Source organism: Onychomys torridus, chromosome 7, assembly GCF_903995425.1.
Source record: "Onychomys torridus chromosome 7, mOncTor1.1, whole genome shotgun sequence".
NCBI classification, from domain to species: domain Eukaryota; kingdom Metazoa; phylum Chordata; class Mammalia; order Rodentia; family Cricetidae; genus Onychomys; species Onychomys torridus.
The window spans coordinates 42509584-42530406 of record NC_050449.1 but is presented as its reverse complement, the minus strand read 5'-3'; the positions used below and the strand labels follow the sequence as shown (position 1 = coordinate 42530406).

The window sequence follows — 20823 nt, the reverse complement described above, 5'->3', positions numbered from 1 at the left end:
TCCATGCCTGTTACTCGTTTCAGTGAGAAAACATTAGTTGGTGACAGACACCTCTGAAAGACAACACACAGCTACCCTGCACTCATCTGTACCTCCTCATCATATCCATCTGCATCGGATCTAACCAGAATCCTTCCCACACTGGGGATCTCCACTTCAGAGACCTCAGAGTTAGGTGGGGCAGCAGCCTCTGTGTCACTGGCCTCTGGGGTCTGCTCTGACTGCTCTGCAAGGGCTGTCTCCTGGGGTTTGGGCTTCTCGGGTTCAGCTTCCTTAAGCTGTGGCAGCAGAACAGAGAGAGTAAGAACAACAAAGGGACAGGAAGAAATAAAGGGGGCGCTAAAATCGGCAGCCATGGAATGACAGAAAGGACAGGAAGAAATAAAGGGGGCGCTAAAATCGGCAGCCATGGAATGACAGAAAGGACAGGAAGCTGGCGGTTGGTATCAAAAGCCACACCTCCTTGCAAGAAGGCCACTCACTCTGTCTCAGCGCACTCAGTCTCACCTCACTCAAGGCTGCTTCTACACCGCTCTTCTCGTAGGCATGGGCTGTGTTGGCAATAGCTTGGGCGGTCTGCTCCTTTGCAATTACAGCATGTTCAGAGGACAAGCATCGAACGCCATGAGAGGAGGCTGCTGGAGACTCTGACCAACAAACAAACAACGAATCACATAGCTGTCACATCTGATGAGTAATACTCGGAACACTCTGAAACCAGGCAAGCAGGAGGACCACCTGGTTCAGTACACAGTCCCAGCACACCCTTTTCAAAGCCTAGGTGACTGTCCCTAGACACCGTTTTAACCCTGCCATCATTTCTCCTACAACTTGGGGGATAAGCCTTTCTTGCTGCATTATTTCTGCTCATCAGAAAGCACAATGATTCTATCACACTGTGGGATAAGAAACGGCTTAGTGGGTAAAGGTGCTTATTGCTGAGCCTGATGACCTGAGTTTGATCCTTGTGACCCACAGAACTGGCTCCCATTAAGTTGTCCCCTGATTTTAATTCATGTGCTATGTATGGCATGTGCTTTCCCACCCCTTCCATTAAAGAAAAATTAAAAATAAAAGAAACCCACTGTGAAGAGAGGCATCACCATGTCCCTGAGCTTCCGGGGTTGGCTGGAGTACACAAGGACCTGACTAGACCTGGGAGAGTGCCTTTCCTGCATACCTTGAGATGTGGTGAAATCCTGTGATGAGGAGTTTGGGGAGGACTCCATCTGTGGGATCTTACAGGACTGCTCTTCTTCCCACTCCTCCACCTCTTGCTCAAACCTCCAGTTATCTTCCTGAATGTACTGCCTGAGTTCCACAGTCAGGGCTTCTACTTCTCCCGCCATTTGATCAGCTTCACTAGGGGCTGCCTCTGAGGAAAGCAGTTAAAATGGAGTGCCATCCAGAAAGACACCAAGAAGCCCTTCACAGAAGGAAGGGCAGCACACTTCAGCTTTCCTCTTGTTTCTCCCTAAACAGACATACATACAAACATGTATACTCCTATTTACACAGGTAATTCTATCAGAAACTCGGACAATGAGGCTAACAAGCACAACACATCAGGAACCCTGCGGGAAGGAAGCACCAGCAGGCAGGTGCTGGGCATGTGTCTGCTGGGGCTGCAAGGACAGCTCAGCAGCTAACAGTACTGGCTGCTCCTGCACAGGACCCACATCTGGATGTGACAGAATCTTAAGCTAGGGGGCTGGAGAGATGGTTCATAACCACCTGGAGTTCCAGGTACCTGCATGCAGAGGTGCACAAACACACATAATTACAGGCACATAGACAGAAATATTTTTTTAATCTTTAAAAAAAATGAAAAGAAAAAGAAATGTTAAAGTAACAGTCGTATCAATTTAACTATTGCATCGAAGACTGGTACGAAGGTCCTAGCAGAGCATGGTGGCAACCCAGCTATAATCTCAGCACAGCACAAGAGAGGGAAGGCAGGAGGCTCAGGAGTCGGGAGGCAGGGTAGGCCAGATGAGCTACTATCTAGAAAGACAAAAGAACTTTCACCTATTTTAATATAACTGAGTAAGAATTTCAAGGTACTGATCTGAGTGCACTTTGGAGGCAAAGGCAGGCCCATCACAATAAGAAAAAGATGGAAAAAAAAGAAAGAAAAGTCAAGTACTTATACTTCCTCAAATTCCACACAATTATGTGCTACCAGAAATTAAGATGAGGCCAGGCGGTGGTGGTGCACGCCAGGTGGATCTCTATGAGTTTGAGGCCCGCCTGGTCTACAGAGCTAGTCCAGGACAGCCTCCAAAGCTACAGAGAAACCCTGTCCTGAAAAAAAAAAAACAAAAACAAAAACCCAAAAAACAAAAAAAAATTTACATAAAAATAAATTGTAGGGGTTGGGGGCTGGAGTGGTTAAGAGCACCAACTGCTCTTCCAGAGGTCCTGAGTTCAATTCCCAGCAACCACATGGTGGCTCACAACCATCTGTAATGAGATCTGGTGCCCTCTTCTGGCCTGGCCTGCAGTCATACATGCTGTATACATAATAAATAAATAAATCTTTTAAAAAAAAAATATTGTAGTTTAAATGTTTTCAACATAAGTATGAGACTGTTCTTCCCCCAGGGACTAGATTTCCCCTCAACTGTGGATTCTATTCAGCCATTTTTACCTGCATTGAAGTGGGGTAGCTTGTCATTTATATACATCAAGCAGTACGCACTGACATTTCTCAGGCCCCCATAAGAATCTCTTTCAAGTTCCTCCCAGGAAGACTCAGTGACAGAGATGTCATTATATTTGAGCCAGATTTGCCGAGGTTGGTTATAGATGTAAGCCCAGTAGTGTCCAGCATTGGCTTGTCCTTCGTGAACAAGAACTGCATGTAAACGATAAGGCACCTGCCAAACAGAAAGGACGGTTCTCAGGCGGAGAGAAGAGATCTGATGATGTTTATGTTACTGGAATTCAAAACATTCCCAGCTACCAGGTATAAGGGAAATGACACGCTAGATCACATTAAGCATTTTACTTCAGGATAGATCGATAAAAAGACAACCTTGGAAGCTATCAATCCCACGGCTCTTAAAATAAGAGAGTTAAGGGCTGAAGAGATGGCTCAGAGGTCCTGAGTTCAATTCCCAGCAACCACATGGTGGTTCACAACCATCTATAATGAAATCTGGCGGCGCCCTCTTCTGGTGTACAGGCATACACACAGGCAGAACACCATATACACAGTAAGTAAATAAATCTTAAAAAATAAGAGAGTTAAACCAGACCCTTCTGGAGGCTCTTTCATTTCAGCCTTACATTCTGCTCAGTACCCTACTATGCTTTCATTCAGGTGCAGACTGTTTTTTGAAACAGCACAAGAGACAAGAGGGAAAGCCAGGAGTGGGTCACAGAGTTGTCACGGTAGGATTCTGTCTGACTGGCTCCCTTTTGGAGTTTCCAGTTACTAGAGTAATCAAGTATTAGGACCCTGCTAAGGGTGCCTCCAAGGACTCTGGAGATGCAGAATTGGTCTTTAATCCGTTTCCCCTGCACTGCTTCAGCTATCACTTGGAAAGCATTTGTATTAATATTTAACAGCAAACTTGTTAAGATTGTCTTTTTTAAAAAATTATGTATGTGCACATGCATGTGAGTATGTACATGTGAGTTCAGGTGCCCGAAGGCATTGAATCTCCCTAGAATTGAGACTTATACGTTGTTTTGGGAACTGAACTTGGGTCCTCTGCAAGAACAGCATGTGCTCCTAACTGCCGAGCCATCTCTCCAGCCACTCACAGCAAATCTTTCCATTAAATAGAAAAATACCACATGGCAGAATCCACAAAAGGGATGTTTTAGGTTTCAATGCATATAGAAGACATTCTGAATCCTTCAATTTGATGTAAGAGAACAATATGCTTCTGTCTTAGGGAGATGCTCATATAGCTCTTTCCTTGTGATGTTATGTTCTCTGCCATTAGCACCAGCCTGTTTTTCATGACTTTTAATTCTACCTGATGAAGAAGAGGATCACAGTACATCTGCTCGATAGCCTGGGTAGTGCTCGAGATACAATTCTTTAAATCTGTTAAGAAAGAAAAACTCTGTTATTACATCTGCGTGCAGGGCCCACCAGCCATGACCAGCCATGCACACACAGTTTCTCTGCATCCCACTCTAAAGACCTCTACTTCCTGCCAGGAAGCACAAGGCAGCACGTGGTGTGGAAGTGACAAGTGCTTCGGGTTATAAAGGCTTTTAATTCAATGTAATTACACTGAGGTCTAGCACTGAAATTTCTTAAAGAAACTGTCTCAATTTAGGAAAAAGTTGCATGACCTGAAGCAAGAGTTCAGAGGAAGTACAACAGCACTCAGAGGAGAAACCTGGGCTCAGTGGCAGAGGACATGCCTATCTTATCTGAGCCCTGGAGGGAGGGCAAGCCAGAGTAGACCACAGGCAGCTGCTGTTTAGGAAGAAGCAGTCTTGTCAAGATGCCCACAGCTGTGGGCACTGTCCCCACACTGGGGAAGCTGAAGCAGGAGGATCATGAGTTTGAGACTCGCCTAGGTGATAAAAGAGAGAGCTTATCTTGAAAGCAGACTTTCATTTAACAAGGCCTGGTTATGAGGCAAACACTGTTACTGTCACCTTTACTATCTGTCAATTACCAACTTTACATTTAAACAAACTAAGCCAGCACGGGAGTACACGCTGATTATTCCAACATTCCAGAGCCGGAAGCAGAAAGAGCATATGAACTCAAGGTCAGTTCTGAGACCCTGCCTCAGAGGGACAGGGCAAGAGCAGAAGGGAGGGAACACATACTGCTTGATCTCAGCAAAGGTTCCCATGATTGTAAACCTTTTAGAATGGTCAGAATTTTTTTTTTTTTGGTGGGGGGCATAATTTGAGAGGCAGAATTCCACAGGACCAAGCCTACAAGGCAGGCAAAGTGCAAAAGTCACAGTCGCCAGGCCTGACAGCATGAATACCCAGGGTACCTAGCTTCCAAACAGCCAAGAAAGACAGGGAGTAGCTGACACAGCTGACAAGTTCTCAGAGCACCAACCTTGTATATCCTGTTCAATCTCACTCCGCCACCTCTGAAGACAGGTCTTAACAAAGTTCATCTCCTCATCTGTGACTGTCCGAGGAGCTGGGGGTGCAGGCATTCCCACAGAGGAGTGGGGAGAGGTAAACAGCCCATTCATTACATCAGATCTGGGCAGAGCATCTTCAGGAGAGGAAAAAGTGCCTTCAGCATCTTGAGAACAGCTTTCTTGACTTGAACTAAGGGAAGACAAAAGATGACACTCATTCTATAATACCTAAAATACAAGTTGGGCTGGACATGGTGGCAGAAACCTGTAATCCCATCCCTTGGGAGGCTAACACAGGACTGCTGTGACTTTGAGGCCACTTGGTATAGTTAAGAGCCTTTCTCAAAAGAAAGAAAGGAAGGAAGGAAGGAAGGAAGGAAGGAAGGAAGGAAGGAAGGAAGGAAGGAAGGAAGACAGACTAAACTACTGCATTTTAGAAAACCAGCCACTCTATGAAAGGTATAGCTATTTTTTAGTGAAAGCAGTTACAGACATGTGACTCCTAGCAACCGTGAGGCTGTGGCAGGAGGATCTCAATTGCAAGGCCAACACAAGCTACATGGTGAGGCTCTGTCTAAATCTATACATAGAAAAGGAAACTTATTCTTGTATGAACCATCCTATTTAATATAGCTTGGTCATGAGACTGACATTAGTGCTACCCCCATGTGACCAATTACAAGAGGAGCATTTAACAGAACTGAGCTGGAACAGTGGTTCATGCCTATAATAACCCCAGCACCCAAGAAATGAAACAAGGGCAGGAAAATCTCAAACTCGGTGGTTCTCAACCTTCTAATGCTGCAACTCTTTAATACAGTTCCTCATGTTGCAGTGACCCCCAACCATAAAATTAATTTCAGTGCTACTGCATACGTGTAATTTTGCTACTGTTATAAATTATAAGTATCTGTGTTTTCTGATGGTCTTAGGCAACTCCTCTGAAGAGTCATCTAATCCCAAGAAGGGTTACAACCCACAGGCTGAGAACCACTGCTCAAGCTCAAAGCCTGTAAGGGCTACACAGTTAAGAGCCTGTTCTCAAAACAAAGAAACAACAACAAAAATCACTCTGCTAGCATAACACTTGCCTAACATTCACAAGATACTGGATTTGATTCCCTACACCAAATAAGCCAGGCCCAATTGCAGGAATAGAGAAGTAAATGCAAAGTTATCTACTCACATCACCAAAGTAAAGCTGCCTGATGTGGATGCTGCAAACTGAACTAGGGTCCTCTGTAAATGCAGTATGCATTCTTATTGGCTGAGCATTCTTTCTCGCCTCAACAACTCAGTTGGTTTTTTTGTTTTTGTTGCTATTTTTGAGACAGGGTTTCTCTGTGTGGCTCTATCTGTCCTGGAACTCAATGTAGACCAGGCTAGCCTCAAACTCACAGATCTGCCTGCCTCTGCCTCCCAAGTGCTGGGATTAAAGTCATGCACCATTACTTCCTGGCTAACAAAAGGGTTTTTAATGTAAGCTTTTCTCTGTAGGGGACAAATGTACCATGACCCTGCTGGCACCATTAGGCTATAAAGACTGCTGAATGAATGGGCATAGATAGAGGATCCTGGCTTGGCCTCCCTATGCCTTCACGAGCCCAGCTCCTCTAGGTCTGCCCTCAGAATTCAAGCATTTCTTCCTTGGGTAACTCTCTGCTAATGAGTAGGTTTTTCCTCACTGTTTACTTAAGCCATGCCTCCTTCACCATAGATGAAGCATAGATTGAGATGCCTGGAAGGCCAGGGCCTCACAGGGCTCTGAGAAAGGCCTTTTGGGGCAGTTAGCTCAGAGCAAAGCAGCCCTGAAGAGTTTGATCCAGGCAGTGGACAGTGAGAAGCCTCTACAACAGGAGCACGCTTCCTAGAGACAAGTACTCAGAACACAGCCACTTGGGGTAGTGACAAAACTCTTTCCTGAAGACAAAGCTCACTCCTTGAGCTATCTAGGGTGAGCCCTCAGCAGGTGTGAAAGATGGGAAATGGTTGGAATAAAAATAAAATGGAGGGCTGGAGAGATGGCTCAGAGGTTAAGAGCACCGACTGTTCTTCCAGAGGTCCTGAGTTCAAATTTATCATAATAAATAAAATGAATATTCAAAAAATAAATAGGGTTGGGGATTTAGCTCAGTGGTAGAGCGCGTGCCTGGCAAGCACAAGGCCCTGGGTTGGATCCTCAGCTCAAAGCAAAAAATAAATAAAATGGAAAAACAATACAAACCATTGAAGAAATCTTCCATTACCTTTCCTTGGATGTGAGGTCAGAAACTGGGCAGTGCACTGAAGAAAGCGGTAATGTAATATGCTCAGCACTTCGAGATTGACAGCTTTCAGAGGCAGGTTTGGTACTGGCAAATTCAATAACGTATTTCAGCATGTCAGGGAGTGGGAACCGAGCTGGGCCAGAGCCATACTTCACATACCTAAGAGACAAAGACATTGGAGCACTACTACCCAAGTTTACTGTGCATAAGAACTGCTAACAAAAACCTTATCATGCAGTCAATGGAAGACTCAAGTGTGCTAATACCCACCTGTAGTCCTAACACTCAGGAGGCTGAGGCAGAAAGATCACCAAGAGTATGAGACCCATCTAGGTTACAGAGTAAGTTTGGGGCAACCTAGTGAGAACATATCTCAATCTTACATCACGAAAATCTACATTATCCCTAAGATATATAGTATTTAGTTGGTTACTCGATCTATAAGGTTGAAAAAAGCGGGTTGGGGATTTAGCTCAGTAGTGGAGCGCTTGCCTAGCAAGTGCAAGGCCCTGGGTTCAATCCTCAGCTAAAACAAACAAACAAACAAAAAAACCCAAAAGCATCTGGTAGTTAGGACTCAGGGCTATTTTCTTTGGCCTTTTTAGACAAACTGCTTCATAACTGACAGTGAGAGAAATCCAGAAATCGAAATTAGACATTTAAGAAGGCCAGAGCCTAGGAAAACTGGCCAAACGTCCTTTTGTAGAGTCTCACATACTCTTATTATTCATGAATGTGATTGACAGCATAGGCCAGGCATAAATTATTTATGATTTCTCCAGGAAGAGTAAATAATATTCTCAAATATGTGACAGAAAGATATATTTTTATTGTATGTGTGTGGGTATTCTGCTTGCATTTATGCCTGTACACATGAATGTCTGGTGCCCTAGGTGGCCATAAAAAGGTATAAGACCCTCTAGAAATGGGAGTTATGAGCTGCTATGTGGATCCAGGGAATTGAATCTGGATCCTTCACAAGAGCAGCAAGTGCTCTTAACTGTTGAGCCATCTCTCCAGCTCCTTAAGGTTTTATTTTTAATTACACTGGTGTTTATTTGTGTGTGCATGTGCATATGTGCACACAGGTGCTCAGAGTCCAGACGAGGGCATTGGATTCCCTGGATCTTGAGTTACAGGTGGTTTTAAGTCACAAGGACATGAGTGTCAGGAACTGAACTCTGGTCTTTTGCAAGCACAGCACATACTGTTGACCCCTGAGCCTTCTCTCCAGTCTCTAAACAAACTCTTTTAATAATACCTCATATTCTGTCACTTATAGCACAGCACTTTAAACTCACTATGGAGATTTAGTTCAATGTAGTCTACAGTTCACTAAATTTAAAGGTAAGATAATCAACCTAACTGGTTCACACAAGTAACTTCATTATTCTGGATTTCCATCTTACAAAAGAAGACAGCCAAACACATCATTTCACTTTTCTTCCCTAAATACAGTAGAAAGAAATGCATTTCAACCATCTATTTCTGTAGCAAAAAGGACATCACAAAACAAAAATACTAGGGCTATGGCTGTGGGGAGACTGCCTGCCTTGCATGCATGAAACCCTAGTTTGCTTCACAGCACTACACAGACCAGGAGAGCTAACACTAAATCAAGTATTCAGGAGGTGCAGGCAGGAGGAGAGGAAATCAAGGTCCTCCTCAGCTACATACTGAGGACACCCTGGGATACAGGAGACCCTATCTCAACAACAGCAATGACAGTTGTTAGTTAAATGAACAGGGTATGGTAGCATAATCTGTAATTCCACCAGCACTTGAGAGGCAGAGGCAGGCAAATGATGATTTTAATACCAGCCTGGTCCACAGGAGCAAGTTTAGGCTTATATAGTGATGTGTTGTTTTAAAAACCCAAACTAACAACAACAACAAAGAGGAAAATGAAAATATGAGTAGAAAATAAAGGGCACTGCAACTCAGCCAAACAAATGACAGAGGCGGACAGCAAAGGCTGCTTTAGGGGAGGCAGAAGCTTGGTACCAACTGCGTGTCCCCTCGAGATCACTAATGGAGAAATGACAGGTACCTGCCAGGGTGGAAGAGCCTTAACTAACTGTCCAATACCTAGCCTGTACTTTGATGTGCTCTTCCATTACAAGCTTATCAATCCACACTTCATAGAGCAGAACTGATAATAACCTGACACAGGAAATAAGGCACCAGCTTCCACCTAACATACTTTTTAATAGAATACTTGTCAGGTTTTTGTTTGTTTGTTTGTTTTGGAGCTGAGGATCGAACCCAGGGCCTTGCGCAAGCACTCTACCACTGAGCTAAATCCCCAACTCCTAGAATACTTATATGAAACTCCAGAGAAGTTTTTTCTCTAAGAAACTTGTGTTTATTTGTGGCAATCACTTCTGAGTTCCATCTCTTAGAGCCAACTACTTCATACAAGGTAGCACCTGTTTTGACAAATCAGATCAGAGCAAGAGATGGGATGGGATGTAATCCAGGAGTAGAGCATCTGCCTACTGTGCACAAGGAAAAACAAAATACAACACAGCAAAGGTGGTTTCAGAAGCAGTGTCTGCCTATTCTGTATAGAAGAAACCATACTTTCAATATCCTACCACAGCTATTTTAGAGGAGAAAAAGTAAAAATTTCATTTGTTTTCTGAGACAAGGTCACTTGCAATCCAAGTTGGCCTGGACCTCTTGATCCTACTGTCTCTACTTCCTAAATCCTGGGAGCATACGTATGCATTATCACACCCCACCTTTTTGGTTTTCTGAGGTCAAGTTTATGGTGTATTCCATCAGGCTGGCCAGACCTGCCTCAAACTCATTCAATTCTTTTTTTTTTTTTTTTTTTTTTTTTTAAGCTGAGGATCGAACCCAGGGCCTTGCGCTTGCTAGGCAAGCGCTCTACCACTGAGCTAAATCCCCAACCTGTCATTCAATTCTTTTGCCTTGGCCTCCCAAATATAGAGATTACTGGTTAGGAAGTCTTGAATTATTTTTAGACTTATATACTGAAAGTGATGTATGGGTATGTTAAGAAAATTCAAATACAAATTCTATAAAAAAAACAAAAACAAAAACAAAAAACATGAAAGTTACCTACCCTACCTCAGTTCTGTATCTCACAGTATATTTACAAGTTCGTGGATATTTTCCTTGGAGTGTGTCACATACAAACACACAAGTATGTCTGTGTAAGTTATAAAAATCTATTCATTTATTGTATGTGTATGAGTGTTCTGCCTGCATGTTTGTGTGTCTATCACGTGTGTGTGAGAACCTCTAGAGGTCAGAGAGGGGTCAGATTCTTTGGAAGTGAAGCCATAGGTAGTTGTGAGCTGCTCCATAGGTGCTAAGAACCAAAGCTAGGTCCTCTGAAAGAGCAGTAAATGCTCTTGATTGCTAAATCATCTCTCCCTCCTTACTCTTAAAATCCTATCTAGAAAGTTAAACTTTGGCCAGTGAGATGGCTTAGTGGGGAAAGCTGCTTGCTGCCAAGCCTGATGCTCTGAGTTAGGTCTCTGGGACCCACATGGAAGAAGGAGAGTCAACTCCAGAAGTGTCCTCTGACCTCCACCTGTGCTCACACACTTACACACAAAGTAAGTAAGTAAGTAAATAAATGTAAAACAAAAAAAGTTTAAGTTATCCAAAACACAAAACCATTTGATTTTCAAGCCAGAGTAGGAGCTCAGTAGTTAAAGAACATAGTGTTTATACAGAGGACCCAATTATACTCCCAGCAGTGTGGGTAGGCTCACAGTTCTTAACTCCAGCTCCAGATCTGAGGTTCTCTTCTGGCCTCCACAGGTACCAGCACTCACAGGTGCACATAATCACACAGAAACACACATAATTAAAAATAAATCTTTAAAAAAAATCAAAAGTAATATTATACTAAGGAAAATACTCCCATAGTCTCACTGATTCTTGGTTTAAGTTCTCTAATAATAACTGGGCCAGTGGCATGCTCAGCAGAAAAAGGCACTTGTCTTGCAAGCCTGGTGACCTAAGTTTGAGCTCCAGAATCCACACAACAGTGGAAGGAGAGAATTGATTCTGCAAGCTGTCATCTGGTACGTGTTCATTCTTACTTTTTCTCTCCTTCTCTCACCCCACATCCCACACAGAGTAAATAATGTTAAGTGTTAATGTTAGATCTGGGTGGAACTTGTGCCCCTTGGAGAAATTAACGACCCAGCAGTGTGTTGGGTCAGATGGGATGTTGGTAAGAGGGAGACCGTTAATAGACGAAGAGGGGAGGGGAGCCACCAACGATGTAGGGATTTCCTTTGTAAATGTTACACCAATGCATCTACCTAGACTAGGAAGAAGTCAACTGAGATAAATCGGATTGGGATGCATGATGTGAAATCTGCAAAGAATCAATAAAGATTGCTTATTGAGAAAAAAGAAAGAAAAAAGAAATCAAGCTGACCTTGCCTAAGGAGATCTTGATGATTCTGCAAAACAAAGAAAGCAGAGTCCTCCAGAAGAACTCAGCACACATCAGAAACTTTAGCACATGTACTCAGTCAGCACCACACCATCTCAACACTTCCCAAGCCCACTTTTCACAAGTGAAATGACCAGGCACAGTGGCCATTGCAATCCCAACCCTGGGGAGGTAGAGGCAGGAGAATAAAAAGTTCAAAGTCACTCTCTTTGAGTTTAGACACTGTCTCCAAAAAAACCAAAAAGGACAAGTTCTGGAATACGGACAGCACCGCCTCTCAAGTCTGTTTAGTCGAAGAGCAGGAGGAGCAAAGACGACAAGAACACCAGACACTGCAAAGCTGGGCTCCCTCATTTACGGCATGCCTGAGTCCTGAAGTCCTCACCACCAACACAGATCTTATTCGCTGCCTTGAAGACTCCTTTACACTTAAAATAAAGGTCTTGGCTATTTTATGAAACACTAGTTATTAGCTCTAAACTTTAAATATAAACACAATCTCTGATCTTACTATTATTTGCTTTATGTTTCTGAGCATAAAAATGCCCACAGACTCACTCACCTTTCCAATTTTTGTTGCAGAACCTGTATTTCCTCCTTCAGCTTTCGAACACTCTCTCTCTTACTTCGAATAAGCTCTTTGCTCTTGTACATGTACCTAAGCAAATAATAACCCATGGATAGAAATATTAGCAAATATTAATGACAAATTCTCAGTGAAGATGACTTCCTCAAAATAGGCAGTCATAGAATAACCAATAGAATATATTGTTTTTACTTTGGTTTTTGACTTGAGACAGACTCTCATAGCTCAAACTGGCCTCCAGCTCCCTCTATAGCTAAGGATGACATTGAATTTCTGGTCTTTCATGACCTAGTGCTAAGTTAGAATTATGGCACCAAACCCAGTTTAGTGCATTGTTGTGGATCAAACCCAGGGCTACAGCCCTGGCCCTGAGGTCAGCAATGAGGCAAGGATGCCCACTCTCATCACCATTACTGAACGCTTGACAAAGGTGAGGCCAGTATAGTAAGGTGAGAAAAGAAACAAAGGGACAAGACAGTAAGGGAAGCGGAGCTGCTTCCACTGCGAATCACAGAATCCACAAGACACAGCAGCCTTCTCAGCTTTAGCACAGCCAGAAGATGTGTGTCAATTTAGTAATCAATACAACCAACTTTATTTCTATCTGCTCAAAGAGAACATAGAGTAAAATTCCAAAAATTCATAATATCAAAGGTATGATTTATTTAATGATGAATTTAATCATACATACAGAAAGGCTGTACACCATTAAGACGTCACTGACTTATATGTGCAGTACAATCCAAACAAAAGAGAATCCCTTATCTGGCAGAAACTAGCAAGTCAGTAAAAATTCTATGGAAATGCAAGGAGCCAAAAAGCCAAATCAATTTTGAAGCTGAAGCCACTGACAGTATGCAGATATTCTCTCTATCTCTCTGTATCTCTCTCTCTTTTTGTTTTTTGTTTTGTTGTTGTTGTTTTGTTTTGTTTTTGTTTTGTTGTTGTTGTTGTTGTTTTCTTTGAGACAGGGTTTCTCTGTGTAGCTTTGGAGCCTGTACTGGAACTCACTCTGTAGCCCAGGCTGGCCTCGAACTCACAGAGATCCGCCTGCCTCTGCCTCCCGAGTGCTGGGATTAAAGGCATGTGCCACCACCGGATTCTCTTTTGTGCTAAACCAACAAAAAATGCCTAAAGTTTCAGGGGGTATGGAAATGAGATCTGAGATCAGTCTGCTTCCTGGCTAATATTGGGTTCTCTCTCTCTCTCTCAACACAAGTGGGTCCTTATTAGAAAAGCTTCAGAAAATCCATTTTCCACATGGTGGCTGAAGAGTGACAGCCTTTTTTTTTTTTTTTTTTAAATGTCAAAGCTAAAGAAAATTACGTTCCTAATTTGGATGAAACAGAAAACTAAGTATAACTAGAAACTTAGTTGAGCCCCAGGTGGTAGTGGTGTAAGCATTTAATCTCTGTGAGTTCAAGGCCAGCTTGGTTTATAGAGTGAGTTCCAGGACAGCCAGAGCTATAGAGACCCTGTCTCAAAAAACAAAACAACAAAATTTAGTTGATAGTCCTATGGGTTTGTCTATATACAGTTTACCTTGGTAATATAAACCAGCACCTGCTTTGCATTCTTTATGCTGTTGGTTTACAGCATCCATGGAAACAAGATAAATGTTTTGAGCCCAGACTTATGCCTAGCTACTCATCACATTAGTCTAGGGGATTCTCAGAAATATAAAGCTCAAACCCAGCTTCACAGAATCGAAATGTGCACATTATCCCCATGTCCAGGTGATCTCCATACACAAATACACAGCCCAGAGCCATTTCTACTGCTGCACTGTACATCACAAAGTCAATTGAACAAGACTCACCTATCCATATAAATAATCTGAGGAAATTCCAGCTTATTATGAATTTTCTCTGGCTGCCCAAGAGATTGGTTAAACTCAAATCTGGAGAGTTCAAAGGTCAACACTGGAGGTAGTTTGGTAAACCAACGCTATGTCCAAGGTAGAAACATGGGGAAAAGAAAAATTAGTTTCAGGAAATATCCTTCACCAAACTTTTTCTGATATGGAATTTATATTTAAGTCAAATTAATATATAGCATTTTATCTCACATACTAACCTTAAATACTTAGAATCATACTTGGAGAATAAAGCTAAACCTTCCTCGGCCTCCAAATTTACTACCTAGTCACCAGTATTGCATTCAACCATCATCCTTAGAAATAACCACTGTGGATTGGAAGAACTAACCAAGCACCAACACAAATCACTCCACAAACACCCGCTACTCAAGACATTAACAGCCTAACCAAAGAACTAGAAACTACAATCTCTATAGCACATAATTAGGAGATAATTGCAGCCAATAATCATCTAAAAAGACAAATATTATAAATATATCATATACTATTTCTTTACAGCTAACTACAGTTTAAATTCTGTTTATGTTTAAAAGGGAAATTTAAAATAGTCTTAGGATGTTGTAATTCCCCATGTTTCTGAGGAAAATAATGACTTCCAGTACAGATTTCTGAGAAGAAAGCCAGTCAAGTGAACCTACAATGGTACTCAGAGTTTCAGAGTAAATGAAATAAAATGAAAAGAACCCATTTTAACACACTGACCACAGCTGAGGAAATGCTGCACCAGCAGAAGAAGCTCGCTCAGTTCACTCACATGCCAGAGGTTCCTAGGGTGGCTTTAAACATCCCTTTACCAAGGGTTCAGTGGTGCTCTCTTCAGGGGCCCTGTTGGCACCAGGTGAATAGACTGACTACCTCACACCTGAATCTTTTATCTTCCTTCTTTGCTTCTTGAGACAGAGTCTCACTCTGGAACTCACTAAGCAGCCAAAGCTGGCCTTGAGCTTGCAACAATCCTGATTAATCAGTCTCTTAAGTGATGGAATTACAAGCATGAACCACCTTGCCTGGCTCGTCTGGGTTAAATCAAACTAAACACGGCATAATGACTTCTGCTAGGATTTTATTTTTCAGAATTCCCATCCTTGGATACTGCATAAGTAGTAAATAATATAAGAGAAAGCATCAACTGGCCCCAATGGTATGGCTCCTGCTAGGAAACACCGGAATCCATTCTTTCCTAGAGAAGCTGAGGAGGAAGCTCTCCATATCCCAGCACCTTCTAGAGCTAACACACCTCCACAAGCTCATGTCACACACTCAATTTTAGTTCAAGTCAATTTCTCCTACTGTAAATCTTGAGTTGGGACAGTTCCACAAGCCACAATTTTGCCTCAAAATGTATGAGAGGGGAATAAAGCAAACGAGGCAATAATGACAATTATGATACAACGCTGTTCACTAATCCCTGCCTAACTAAAGTAATTACTAACTATCCTAACAAATATTAATTATCCGTGTGTTAACCACACTTTCCAATCCATCAAAAAACAAGAATCCCACATAAATAAATGAATTACATTTTAAAAATGTAAAAGCAAAGGTAGAACAATAAATACTATAATAGGGAAAATATTCTAAATGGCATACCATAGGAGTTAATCACTTTTACCCTCCAAAAATATGGAGGCAGTGCGTTCTCCCTACTTAGGTACAAGTAGGCTTCAACAGAAAGAGAAAAACTTGATCATACTGAAAACATCAGAAGCAGCATAAACCTTTACATGAGTAACTCAAATTCAGTTTCAGCAAAGAACTTTATCAAAACATGAAGACTCACTGATTCACATCAACTGGTGAAAGGGAGGAGACAGATTCAAGTTCTATTCAGGTTAACTAGTTTGTATTTCGAACCTGTTTGCCTAAAAGTTCAACCCTACTTAAGTGGCTTTGTCTCTGGCAGAAGAAGCAAAAATATACACCTTACCTCTTGTCCATACTTCACTGAATGATCAGAAGGAAGCAGCGCAATGTCACCTTCCACCATGGCCCCTTCCAAACATTCGTCTAAGTTGCGATAACCGTTTACCTGGAGAGGATACTGGCCGAAGGTCTCGTTGTTACAAAATGGCTTTCCTAGGCAAAGAAGGTGGGTGTTAAAGTGTCACCACATCACTAAGTCTACTTCTCTGGCTCCACTAAGACAGCACCTTCTAGAATTCAGTAGTCTCCTGAGAACTGGTTAGAAATACACTTAAGCCAGAGTGGTAACCACCAATGACCCAATGGACCCAGGCATGAACAACGAGCAACCACTGATTCTGCAAAAAGTAAAGCCAACCAATGACACACCTCCCAATCACAGGCCTTCATCAAGAGAGTCTTAGCTGACTGGAATAAGACTGTAGAAGATTCAACCACTTTACAAGAGGGCAGAGAGGCCTATGTCAAATGTTAAGTATGTAAGCTGGGAGTGTAAACAGTAAATTTCAGACTGGGGGAGCTATGGGGTCATTACAAACAAATCAGTTTCTTAAGAAAATGTTTCAATATGGACATAGTGGTACACACCTGCAATCTTGGCATTTGAAAGGCTGAGTATTGAGGCTTCAAGGCCATCCTGAACTACATAGTAAGTCTCTGCCTCAAAGAAACAATAACACAAAATATTTCAAGTAAAAAAAAAAGGATGGGGCTGGAGAGATGGTTCAGTGGTTAGGTACACTCTTCTGAAGGTCCTGAGTTCAATTTCCAGCATCCACATGGCAGCTCACAACTGTCTGATGCCATCTTCTGGTGTGCAAATGCACATACAAAGTACCCATATACATAAAATACATAAATTTAAAAAGGGTTTAAATGGAGCCCACATATAGTGAAATGACACTTGCCAACCAGTCATACATGAATCACACTTGGAGGATAAGGATATAGTTGAGTGGACACCACTGACTCAATATGGCCAGTCCTGGGTTGCAATCCCAAAGGGAGGGAATTTCAGTATCGATTAAAACAGACTCAGAGGCTAAGATGAGAGTTCCAGGTCAGCCCTTGCTCCTTTGTGTTGGGGGAATGGGATGGGTGGGGTGGGGGTTTACTAACCCATGCAGGCACATGTGGTATCAAGTTGACTTGGGGCACCTTCCTTAATTGGGGGTAGTCTCACAAAAAATATGACTGTGTTGGCTAGTTTTATGAAAACTTGACACAAGCTAGAGATATCAGAAAGGAGGGAAACTCAATTGAGAAAATGCCTCCATAAGATCCAGCTATAGAAATTTTTCTTAGTGACTGATGGGGGAGAGAGGCCCAGTGCATTTCAGATGGTGCCATCCTTACATTGGTGGTCCTAGGTTCTATATTAAGAAAACAGGCAGGGGCTTGAGAGATGGCTCAGTGGTAGAGTACTGGCAGCTCTTCCAGAGGTCCTTAGTTCAATTCTTAGCAACTACACGATAGCTCACAGCCATCTATAATGGGATCTGATGCCCTCTTCTGGCATGGAGGTGTACATGCAGATAGAGCACCATATACATAAAAAATAAAGCTTTTTTTAAAAAAGATATTTTATTTTTATGTGCATTGGTGTTTTGCCATGGGTGTTGAGTCCCCTGAAACTGAAGTTACAGACAGGTATAAGTTGCCAAGTGGGTTCTGGGAATTGAACCTGGGTCCTCTGGAAGAGCAGTCAGTGCTCTTAACCACTGAGCCATCTCTCCAGCCCTCAAATAAATAAATCCAAAAAAAAAAGCAAGCAAGCAAGCAGGTTGAGCAAGCCATGAGAAGCAAGACAGTAAACAGCATCCCTTCCTTGTCTTCTGCATCAGCTCTTGCCCCCAAGTTCTAGCCCTGTTGACTTCCTTCATTAATGGGCTGCCAATGTAGAAGTGTAAAGGCAAATAAACTTTCCTCTCCAACTTTTTGGTTTTAGTCATGGTGTTTTTTTTTCACCGCAATAGTAACCTTAGTTAAGGGTTTTTTTTTTTTTTTTTTTAAATATTTATTTATTTATTATGTATAGTGTCCTGCCTGCATATATGCCTCTATGCCAAAAGAGGGCACCAGATCTCATTATAGATGGTTGTGAGCCACCGTGTGGTTGCTGGGAATTGAACTCAGGATCTCTGGAAGAGCAGCCTGTGCTCTTAGCCATCTCTCCAGCCTGACAAGGACATTTTAAAATTATGTATATAAATTGAGAATTTGAGTAACAACTAGGTATTTGACATTTAAAATGCTCACTTTTGGAGAACTCAAATGTGGAGATTTAATGAGATTCCTTACAGGCTCAGGAATCTGAACTTCCTCCCCAGTTTGTGTACTGTTTATTGTAGGCTTAGGCCTTGATGGAGGAAGCACATCATCCAAAGTGGCCTTCCGGAGTTCATAGCCTCATCTTACTCCCAGTTTGCTTTCTCTGCTTCAAGTCTGCAGTTAAAAATATTATCTCTTAGCTTCCAGTTCCTGCCACCCTGCTGCTGATTGCTGCCACACCTTCCCACAAGGATGGACACTTATCCTTCTGGAACAGTAGCCAAAATTAAACTCCATAATTTGCTTTGGTCATGTAATTTTATCACAACAGAGAAGTAACTAGTGCAGAACTTGGTATCAGAGAGTTGCCATCTTGTTGGCTTATTGCTATAAGAACCTAACCATGCTGTTTGGGGGAGGAATGTGGAAGACTCTGGAATTCTGAACTAGAAAATGTTGAATGTTACAGGCAGAGCTTAAAGGACTATTCTAACAGGAGCCTAAAAGACAATAGTACTGAGAGTAACGAGGACTATGGAGGGTTGGCTCTAGAGGTTTCAGAGGAAAGCCAGGACTAACAGCACCCAGAAGCCAGTCCTGTGATATTGGCAAAGAATCTAGGCTGCCTTCTGCCCTTGTCCTAGGAACTTGCCCAAGGCAAAATTAAAACATAATGAGCTGATTTATTCGGCAGAAAAATTTCAAGACTGCATAATGCTGAATTTATGGCATGTTTATTATTGTTAATGCTTGGACAGGTCTACTGTGGAAAAAAAAAAAAGGTAAGTGGGGCAGAAAGAAATACAAAATGTTTAGTTTGGAGAGTTACAGCCAAGGCATATGCTGGAAGAAAGGCTGTAATTGTTAGGAGATCAATTCCTTTAAGGAGATGCCTGCTCTGTGCTAGGACAAAGAGAAGGGCTTCTTTAGGGCAAGCCCTTGCCCAGGAAGCTTCCAACTTGTAACAGGGAGCTCCCAGAAAGCAAAAAGAACAAAAGCTTCTGCTAAGGTGATTCAAGGAGGCAAGGATCCATCCCAAGCTGACAGCTAAACTTGGCGATATCTGTTGTCCATGTGGTGCTGACTTGAGAGACATTAAGCCCTTTAAAGCTGAAGTCTCAGATACCAGACACTGAGCTACAGGATTTGGCATTTGTCCTGATGGGTTTTGGTCTTGTTTTGATCCAGTATTTTCTCACTATGCCCCCATTCCTCCCTTTTGGTACGAGAATGTGTATTGAGTGCCATTATATGTTGAAAGTATGTAATTTGTCCTTTGATTTTTTAAGGGGTTACAATTAAGAGACTGTCTTGAGTCTCAGAAGAGACTATGGACTTTTAAATAGTGTTGAAGACTGTGAAAGACTATAGAAGACTTTGAAGTTAGACTAAATACATTTTGTATTATGATATGGCCATGAATCTCTGGGGGCCAGGGGGTAGAATTGAGTTTAAATGAGAAATGTCTCCAACAGGTTCAAACATTTGAACACCTGTTTGGGGAGGCTGAGGGGATAGCCTTGTTAGAAGTACGTCACTGGAGGCTGACTTTAACAGTTCATATTAATAGCCTTTGCCCTGCTTCCAGCTGCTTTGGCTGCTTCAGCCTTGCAGTGAAAGGTGTAATCTCTTCCCTTCCTGCTGCCATGTTGTCCCCACTATTACAGATTCTAACCCTCCAGAACCATAAGCCAAAGCATTTTCTTCTATAAGTTTCCGTGGTCATGGTATTTTTATCACAGCAACAGAGTAATGCTAATATATGGTAGTACTGGGTTATGTTTCTAATATTATCAGGGGCTGTTGGTGTATCAGTAAGAATGCAGCATAAAGTCTGGGTTCAAGTCCCAGTAACAAAAATAAACACAGACAATACATTTAAAAACTAAGCCCCAGTGGTGGTGCAGGAGGGAATCACATGGGAGGCTGAATCAGGAGGACTGGTGTGGATCTGAAGTTTCACCCTAGGCTGCATGTAAATTTTAGGCTAGCCTACATTATATATGAGACCTTGTCTCAAGAAATAAAAACAACAGCAACAAAAAACCTCACACACTCATAACAAACCACATCAAAACACCAAACATCAAAAATGAATAAAAATGAGGAGGAAGAGCAGACAGAGGTTATGCAGGGAATGGCTTTGGGTTCACAAGCTGCTGAATTCAGAGAATTTGATACCATTCAATTTGTACATAGTCAAAATCCTGCAACCAAAAAATAATTAAATAAACAAACAAATGAATGAATGAATGTTGTCAGGGGATGGTGGTAGACGCATTTAATCCCAGTACTCGGGAGGCAGAGCCAGGGATCACTATGAGTTCAAGGCCAGCCTGATCTACAGAGCGGGAGCCAGGATAGCACCAAAACTA

General features: G+C 42.3%; 1 protein-coding gene across 6 annotated transcripts in view; it reads right to left on the bottom strand.

The window, feature by feature from the left end:
- The window catches only part of Usp28 (ubiquitin specific peptidase 28), a 62508-nt gene that overhangs the window by 10472 nt on the left and 31213 nt on the right, over positions 1-20823 (bottom strand). For 4 of the 6 annotated variants that reach the window (XM_036192473.1, XM_036192475.1, XM_036192474.1 and 1 more), the window contains exons 10-18: positions 16182-16330; positions 14195-14322; positions 12352-12447; positions 7325-7504; positions 5048-5268; positions 3990-4060; positions 2651-2879; positions 1181-1375; positions 508-647 (exon numbers count right to left, since the gene is read on the bottom strand). In XM_036192473.1, the coding sequence (XP_036048366.1) occupies positions 508-647; positions 1181-1375; positions 2651-2879; positions 3990-4060; positions 5048-5268; positions 7325-7504; positions 12352-12447; positions 14195-14322; positions 16182-16330 (1409 nt within the window). Of the gene's footprint in view, positions 1-92; positions 279-507; positions 648-1180; positions 1376-2650; positions 2880-3989; positions 4061-5047; positions 5269-7324; positions 7505-12351; positions 12448-14194; positions 14323-16181; positions 16331-20823 lie in introns of all 6 variants that reach the window. The other 2 variants (XM_036192471.1, XM_036192472.1) reach the window with 1 other exon arrangement.